We start from the raw sequence: 8,397 nt of genomic DNA on the forward strand, positions 1-8,397 counted from the left end.
TTGAGAAAGGGTTGTGAAGAATTAGGGTTACCGGTGAAGAATATTCCGAGGAATGCTCCATCCGATCATTACTGTGGGTTTTGTTGCTTGGGATGCAAGAAAGGTCAAAAGCAGGGGACTTCAGAGACTTGGCTTGTAGATTTAGTTGAATCTGGTAATGGTTTGATCCTTCCTGGTTGTGAAGTGATGGAAGTCTTGTACGACTGTGAACAGGGGAAGAAGAAGAAGAAGGCTAGTGGAGTTTCGTTTGCGTTTGGAGAAGAGATATACGTGGTGGAGTCTAGAGCGACGGTAGTGGCTTGCGGTGCACTTAGAACGCCGCATCTGTTGAAACGCAGCGGTTTGACGAATGGTAACATTGGGAGAAACCTTTGCCTACATCCTGTTGTTATGGCTTGGGGATGGTTTCCAGAGGAAGATAGATGGCCGGAGAAGAAGAAGATGAGCTACGAGGGAGGAATAATGACCGTGATGTCTAGCGTAATCAATTCAGAAACGCAGAGTTCATATGGCGAAACGGTGATCCAGACACCTGCTCTACATCCAGGAATGTTTTCAGGGGTCACTCCTTGGACATCAAGCAACGATTTCAAAACCCGAATGCTCAAATTCTCAAGAACCGCACACATTTTTGCGCTTTTGAGAGATAAAGGAACCGGAACTGTCAATTCCACGAGCTGCATTGACTACAACTTAAACGATGAAGATGAAGAGAGTCTACAGAAGGGTCTTGAGAGAGTCTTGAAGATTCTGGCCGCATCTGGAGCTGAGGAGATTGGGACACATAACTTAGAAGGTAAGAGTTTGAACCTTAGAACAGCGAGTGCGGTAGAGATTGAACGGTTTGTGAGAGAAGAGAGTTCAAAGCCGTTGAAGGATTTGTCAGGGCAGTTATGTTCAGCTCACCAAATGGGAAGTTGTAGGATGGGAATTAGGCCAGAGGAATCCGCAGTGAGGCCAACAGGAGAGACTTGGGAGGTGGAAGGCTTATTCGTAGCGGACACAAGTGTTTTTCCGACGGCTTTAGGGGTTAACCCGATGGTCACCGTTCAGTCTATTGCTTATTGTATTGGACTTAACGTTGTTGATGTTCTTAAGAGGAAGTAATATATATGGTCTCATCTGTTTTAAATAGAACATAGTTTTATGTTTAAAAATGAAATAAAATTTCTTTCACAAGTACCAATTAGCGATAAAATCAAATTCTTTTACACAAAAAATTAGTATACAATAGCAAAATTTATCAATAAGAAAACAGAGATGAGAAAAATGGATANCATCAAGCAATGATTTCAAAACCCGAATGCTCAAATTCTCAAGAACCGCACACATTTTTGCGCTTTTGAGAGACAAAGGAACCGGAACAGTCAATTCCACGAGCTGCATTGACTACAACTTAAACGATGAAGACGAAGAGAGTCTAAAGAAGGGTCTTGAGAGAGTCTTGAAGATTCTGGCCGCATCCGGAGCTGAGGAGATTGGGACACATAATTTAGAAGGTAAGAGTTTGAACCTTAGAACAGCGAGTGCCGTAGAGATTGAACGGTTTGTGAGAGAAGAGAGTTCAAAGCCGTTGAAGGATTTGTCAGGGCAGTTATGTTCAGCTCACCAAATGGGAAGTTGTAGGATGGGAATTAGGCCAGAGGAATCCGCAGTGAGGCCAACAGGAGAGACTTGGGAGGTGGAAGGCTTATTCGTAGCGGACACAAGTGTTTTTCCGACGGCTTTAGGGGTTAACCCGATGGTCACCGTTCAGTCTATTGCTTATTGTATTGGACTTAACGTTGTAGATGTTCTTAAGAGGAAGTAATATATATGGTCTCATCTGTTTTAAATAGAACATAGTTTTATGTTTAAAAATGAAATAAAATTTCTTTCACAAGTACCAATTAGCGATAAAATCAAATTCTTTTACACAAAAAATTAGTATACAATAGCAAAATTTATCAATAAGAAAACAGAGATGAGAAAAATGGATAATACTTCCTACACTAGTAGGGCAATAGATGATATGAAATACAAATCAAACAAAACAAAACAATAAAATATAGAAAAAGTTTCGACTCTTTAACTAGGGAAGGCTTAATCTATACTCAAGTCATATAGACCATGCCATTATTATGCTTTTGTTCTTTTTATAAAGGTCACACTCACACATTGACCTCGCCTTTAGTAAACGCAAATCATATCTGTTTCCTTAGAATGGTTTTGGAATATATATAATTTAATATTATAGTAATATTCTCCCCTCTTTTATTTCCATATTCATCAAGAATTTGCTCCACATATCCAAAACTTAAAGATTTCTGTTGAACTTGTATTATACGCCATAATCTATTTTCTTTAAAATGGTTTGGAAAAATATCATTTGATACAATCAAGAATATTCTCCTCTTTTCCTTCCTCAATAAGAAGTTTCCTCAAGCCTATAAAATAAAATAAATATAAATGGAAAAACTCCTGAGAAATTGACTCAAACAATTTAAAGTATAGCATTAATGTTGTAGAATTTTATACATATATGTAAAGTGCGTCCGATTGATTTATTCCATTAAGGCAAAAAAAAACATTAGAAACTATGCACAACCTTTATCTCTACTCAGTCGTGTTCTCTCTTGGTCTTGTTACCTTCATCACATGTTTCGCCGCCGAGTTCAAGAGAACGAAGGTACGACATAAACTAACTTTTTTTTTTGTGTGTTTCTTAATCGACAAAATCGAAACAAGTTTTCTGAAATATTCCAATTGTGTATATATAGAAAGAAGATATTCGATGGGACAAAGAGAGGAACTGCTATATACCAGAAAGCCAAGCATTTGGGCTCGGATCAGCTGCTATTCTTTGCTTTTGTCTTGCTCAGATCGTTGGAAGCATAGCTGTCTTCCGAAATCACCGGACAAGAACTAAAAGAGAAGATGATTACAAGATTACCGATCTTAGTTTACCCACCGTTCTTTTGCTCCTTTCCTGGTATGATATTTTACTCTCTTCTTTTGTTCGTTTTGGTTCTCATCTAATCTAACCAAGAATCCCCGAAACACCTACACAAATATCCTCGTACTGAACTTGTAAGTATGAGTGAGTAATTCGGTTTGGTTTTTCTGGTTTGATATAAACTAAAACCAAATAAAACCATTTGTATATTGGTTTGGTTCGCTACAATTCCGGTTTGGTTGTTTAAGTTGTGTTTTGGACTAGTTCGGCTTTAGTTCAATAATAACTTAAATATATTATGAGTTCATTAATATTTTACTTGTGTTGTATGAATAAAAAGTAAAATTTAGACTGTTTGGGTTAGGTGACACTAAAATTGGTTTCAAATTTGTTTCTTTGTTTGGATTTTGAAAATAAAAAACCAGTAGCCTTATAAACTTCGGTATTGTTTCAACTAAATCATTATGTTTGGTTCAGTTCGGTTCGATTTTAAGGTCGAGAGTTTTATATGTGATGTAATATTCAAGATATAAGAAAGAAAGGATCTCTGAGTTCTTATTTCTCTTATCTTTCTTACTATGTGTCAGGTCCAATTTTGTGGTAGTGGTTTTGATTCTGAGTACTGCAATAAGCATGAGCCGAGGTCAAGCTTACAGAGAAGGATGGCTCGAGGGAGATTGTTACCTGGTCAAAGACGGTGTCTTTGCAGCTTCAGGCTGCTTAGCCATCCTTGGACTTGGAGCCTTGACCATATCAGCCACTAGGATCAAAGTAAAGAAACAACAACTTGTGAAAGTCTTAATCAAAGACCCAAACCAAGAACAAAAAAGATCAATAGAAGAAGAACAAAAACATGATGAGTACCAAACAAACAAGTCAGAAACTGTCGTGTACTTGGTGGAAGAAGCGTCGTCCACTAATATAAGCAGAATATAAATAAAATAAATGATGTAAAGCAAAAGGAGAAACAAAGGATTTGTTATTATTTACAAAGTTGTATATAGTAATTATTAATTATTAATTGGTTACGCACTTATATTGGGAATGTTCAATGGACATAGCACCCATCAACCACTTAAGGTCACAAAGGATACCAATTAAAGAGTGTCGTGACAACTTGTGTATAATAATTATACATCATATATGGTATTTCCTTCTTTATCTCAACTTATGACTGACGATTAGGAAGATTCGTTCCCAGTTATAACCCCACAAGCACAACTAGTGGGCTACATAACTCTGGTCTCTGACTAATCTAAGATATAACTTACAAGTTACAACACATAAAATAATGAAAGGAAGACTTCACACGTGTGAGAGATGCCCCCACCCAGGACCAATACCTAGTCAACCATAGTTGAACTATTGAGATTTAAGTAAAAAATTCAACATGATCGAAAAGAAAAAAACATAATATGGAAAAATAGAAAAAAAAAAATACAGTAATGAATTTACTAAAATTGTGAATAAAAGAACATCATCTTCTTATTGAGAGGGAGAGAGATGCTCCCTCTTTCTCGTAGCTTGGAATTTACTTAAATCTTTCAGTGGATACCTAAGGTAAAAAGGTGTCAAACAAACCTCGGTATGCTTCACAGGTCTCGCAATAGGCTCAAACGGATTGCGCGAAATCATGTAAGAAGGATCGTCAATATTATAAGCAGGCTGCAAAATAAAAAACAATAACAGATGTTGGAATACAAAATTAGTTAATAGTTAAGAACTTGAACATTTGACATCAAAGGGATCTCTGTTAAACAAAGCTAGAGATATAATATCACCTAGGCTTGAAATATCTTCTTTCTTGTTTCTGTGAGGAGTCGGACCCCATATGTTGTACTGTTTGAAGTTCCTAGTATCAAACTTAATTCCTTTATAGTTCTACAACCAAAAGACAAGTGAGATAGTTATGGCATGGTGGTGCATAAGGGATACAAAACAAACATCATAAAAATAAAGAGAGTATCTATGAGATTACCTGTGGAGCAGGCGGAAACGTGGTGAAAAAGCTTTGATCATCAGTTGCAGCAAACGTCAGCTCGAAGGCAGATGAGTGATGAGGCAAATACGGCGATGTCGCAGCGTTCATTGGAGCTTGATTAAGTACGTTATAAGGCATAGACATAGACTGGTAAACATAAGGGTTATAGAAGTTTGATGAACCGGGAAACTGTGGTTGAGAAGCAATGCGAACTCCATCATTGACTGATCCCATAACTGAGACAGCATTAGAATCTATCATCATAGCTTGCGGTTTCATGATGTTTTCACTAGATATCAACGGAAGTTTCTGATGTATCTTAGCACCGTTTCGATTGTTCGATGAGACAATCATAGGGAGTGGTGGTTTTGTAGCATGGCAACATTTACTACATGCAGTTTCTCTTGCTAAACAATAACCACAACCCGTAAAGCTCGGAGGAGGCTTAACTATAATTTCCTGGAGATCAAATACATGAATTATTATATCTCTAACTCTAATGGTGTTTATGCCTCACAAATTAAATAAACACAATGTAAACTAACCTTAATGTCAGCTCCGCTGAAAAGAATGTAATCGTAAACTTTGTTAGAGGGATAATTTTGAAACTCCTTTTTGTTCCTTCCCTCTGGGCCATAACATATCACTGCACAAAATATTCAACCAACGAAAAACCCTATATGTTATCTAAAGATTGCACTACAAGAAAAGAAACAAATCATGGAGGTGTTGGAATCGAAATCAGTACCGTTTTGGAGACCTAAAGTCGAATCTTGAAGATTGAGATGATAGAGAATGCCTTCGTAACGTAGATCGTGGTTTGAAATCAGAGTGACAAAGCTTCCTAAGTACAACGATTCGACGGGATTATGTGGAGGAGTTGGCGAGGGATGTTGATGACTTTTAGTTTCCATTATTATTCTTCAGCCGAAGAATTTTACCGGAAAACAATTAAGAAGAAGAAAGAAGAAAGGATTTTGCCGATTAGGGTTTTTGATCGGTTTGTACTTGCTCTATGGTTTGCGGTATTGTTTGTTCAAGATTTGAAATATTGCCTTTATAATGATTTCGTTCTAAGCTGAGGTATTTAAGTTCGTGACGTATGCGTTACTTCATCTTTGGGCCAACGTGGACCGTGTCAGAACGTAAACCTTATTAAAGGCTTTAATTGGGTCCATATGATTTTTTTTTAACTATCTTTATGTCATTAGAAAATAACCTGAGAAAAATCACTGGATCGCTTTTTTTAATTAGGCGGTGTGGAAAAACAAAAATAAAGAAAAACTTTAAGGCTTTGCTTTTAGTTTCATATGATTGAGTGTTTGATGTTTATATAAATCAAATAGAGAAGCTTTGTTCTCATATATGTCTCTCTCTCTGACATATTTCTAGGTTTGTTGTGATTTGTGAATTTGCATCAGACATTAAATAGAGGTAACTCTTGACACAACAATCATTCATGTTATCTGGATATAATGATAAAAAAAACCTTGGATGGGTTATTCATGGTGTGAATTGGGTATCACGTAGGCCGCTAAAACCCACTTTGTTTTTTTACTATTATATATATATGCGTTATGCCACTGACCTCTAAAATGTCTAAAGTCCACCATTTTTTTATTTTGAATTCTGATATTAATGTCACAATGACTCGAGCTCAGGGGTAATAGCATATAATGATTAAAAAAAAACAGCGAAATACAAAGGTTAACAAGATTAATTTGCTTCAAAGGGTAAGTAAGCTATTAGGAATGTAAATAAAATATCATAAAAGAAAGATCCAATGATATTGAATTAGAGAAAAATTTAGAAAGCAAAAAAAACATATCATAGAAGATGGAAAATGGTAACAAATTCGGATCAACTCCTAGTAAAAAAAAAAAAGATGGAAAAAGGTAAAACCAAAAGCAAATTGTTGATCATTGCAACGACCGCAAACAACGCAAGACTGTATGGGACCAAGGGACTCTAAGCACAACGTCTTCCCATTCAATGTGACCCCAAATTTCACCGTCCTGGCGCTTTTCAAGCATAATCACAGCACACCAAATATCCGGCGTTTTACAAAGTGGATACACCGCTGGACCAACCCAAAACATTACGAGTTTCCCACCAAAATTACTTATTTCAGTAATATCAGATTTAAAATGCCGATCAAGTTCACTTAAACCTTTGACCATTCTCCACTGTTCACACTTTGGGTCATACCACCAGCATTTCTTGTTACTATAAGTGTACCGTATATTCTCAATGTCACACGTACTATCCCCTAAGTTTATCTTAGTAACATCCCACCTCCTTTCTTGTATAAGATAAACAAAGTTCTTCTTACTCGTCTTCACGTAAAGTTTTCCTGGATCCGCTTCGATCTTTTTAAGTGAAGAGAACCGGAGCTCAACGCCCGGATCCGGTAAAGGTTCCCAAGTTTGAGTCTCTGGGTCGAAAGCCTCACCCCAATACAGAGATTCAGCTGGTTCACACCCTCCTATCACATATATCTTCCCTTCGTAGGCAAACTTGAGAGCATTCCTACGAGGAACCATCATGCTAGGGGCCTTACACCATCTGCCAGCCAGCTTCTTATATACCCACATGTCGGTCGTGTTTTGTCCGCGGATTTCGTATATTTCCGAACCAATAGTGTGGTAGAGTACTGGTAAGCGAGGAGAATAGTTAGAGGGCATTGGTACCAACAAATTTCCGGTAGACTTGTCTTGGTCTATGCAATGGGCTAAGGTCTGATGACCATCAGGATTTATCCAGAGACTGAACCATCTGTGAGAACAATGATAGGTTTTCGATTGTAGGCAGATATAAAGACATTCTTATCGGGTTCCAAGGTGTAACCGCTCCATGTCGAGCTCCTTGGAGAGGATAAGCGAGCGGAAGCTCTTAGAGACAAGAGAGACTTCTCCATGGTACGATATTGGTATGCGAGCCAAGATACTCCAAACTATATCATCCGGTAATGACGAAAACGACGAATGAGATGGTGACGGCGGAGGCTGTAGAAGAGGGTTTGACTCGTTCGGAGATTTCATAGTGTGATTAGGTTCTTTATAAAACCAACGTATTGTAAACTGCCTTAAGTCATTGTAATTAAGGGCTATTTATATACACACTATTAGTACATACGAATTCTAATACAATTAGAAGTCTTTTAGCTAATCCGTAATAACCAACCCATTGATTTAATTATCAAAGCCACTTCCATATTCGAGTTGGATAGGGTCTTCGAATGATATATATTAAACTTCGAATTCTATTACAAGTAGGATCTCACGTCATATATTCTTCTTTTAGTTATCTTTACTGTTTTTTTTTTCCTCCTTGGATGTGGTTAATTATTAGTTGATTGTGATGATGCTAACATATTCAACTAGTATTGGTCTAGAATGACAATTTTTTTTTATTGTTGTGATATATATAATGTTTTGATAGTTATCAATAACAAAAAAAAAAAAAAAAAAAAAAAAAAAAA

The 8,397-nt window shown here is 36.9% G+C and overlaps 3 protein-coding genes, 1 long non-coding RNA gene and 1 pseudogene across 4 annotated transcripts in view; 2 read left to right on the forward strand and 3 right to left on the reverse strand.

Annotated features, from left to right (window-relative positions):
- The window catches only part of LOC104718386 (long-chain-alcohol oxidase FAO4A-like), a 6,721-nt gene extending 5,570 nt beyond the window's left edge, over positions 1-1,151 (forward strand). The window contains exon 4 of the mRNA XM_010436126.2: positions 1-1,151. This exon is cut by the window's left edge and continues 40 nt beyond it. Coding sequence (XP_010434428.1) covers positions 1-1,107 — 1,107 coding nt within the window. The 3' untranslated portion in view covers positions 1,108-1,151.
- Positions 2,269-3,924, forward strand: LOC104718388. The gene is made up of 3 exons (XM_010436127.2): positions 2,269-2,668; positions 2,760-2,971; positions 3,523-3,924. The coding sequence occupies exons 1-3, from the start codon at positions 2,579-2,581 to the stop codon at positions 3,869-3,871; spliced, it is 651 nt and encodes a 216-aa protein (XP_010434429.1). The 5' UTR covers positions 2,269-2,578; the 3' UTR covers positions 3,872-3,924.
- Positions 2,955-3,873, reverse strand: LOC104718387. The gene is made up of 3 exons (XR_756379.2): positions 3,800-3,873; positions 3,620-3,695; positions 2,955-3,042 (listed from the first exon to the last, which is right to left on the reverse strand). It is a non-coding gene; the product is annotated as an uncharacterized LOC104718387 (long non-coding RNA).
- On the reverse strand, positions 4,283-5,830 carry LOC104720238 (protein decapping 5-like). Its single transcript, XM_019230695.1, has 6 exons — positions 5,665-5,830; positions 5,462-5,562; positions 4,914-5,375; positions 4,723-4,816; positions 4,517-4,602; positions 4,283-4,297 (listed from the first exon to the last, which is right to left on the reverse strand). Exons 1-6 carry the CDS (start codon positions 5,828-5,830, stop codon positions 4,283-4,285), a joined length of 924 nt encoding a protein of 307 aa, XP_019086240.1.
- On the reverse strand, positions 6,836-7,957 carry LOC109124960 (annotated as a pseudogene).

The sequence above is a fragment of the Camelina sativa genome, chromosome 10, assembly GCF_000633955.1.
Source record: "Camelina sativa cultivar DH55 chromosome 10, Cs, whole genome shotgun sequence".
NCBI lineage: Eukaryota > Viridiplantae > Streptophyta > Magnoliopsida > Brassicales > Brassicaceae > Camelina > Camelina sativa.

Excerpts from the sequence above, each read along its gene's own strand:
- LOC104718388 (XM_010436127.2), top strand. The coding sequence starts at position 2,579 with ATGCACAACCTTTATCTCTACTCAGTCGTGTTCTCTCTTGGTCTTGTT. Across the intron at positions 2,669-2,759 it reads CCGAGTTCAAGAGAACGAAG|AAAGAAGATATTCGATGGGA; the intron begins GTACGACATAAA and ends GTGTATATATAG. Across the intron at positions 2,972-3,522 it reads GTTCTTTTGCTCCTTTCCTG|GTCCAATTTTGTGGTAGTGG; the intron begins GTATGATATTTT and ends ACTATGTGTCAG.
- LOC104720238 (XM_019230695.1), bottom strand. The coding sequence starts at position 5,830 with ATGGAAACTAAAAGTCATCAACATCCCTCGCCAACTCCTCCACATAAT. Across the intron at positions 5,563-5,664 it reads GACTTTAGGTCTCCAAAACG|TGATATGTTATGGCCCAGAG; the intron begins GTACTGATTTCG and ends TATTTTGTGCAG. Across the intron at positions 5,376-5,461 it reads TCAGCGGAGCTGACATTAAG|GAAATTATAGTTAAGCCTCC; the intron begins GTTAGTTTACAT and ends TTTGATCTCCAG.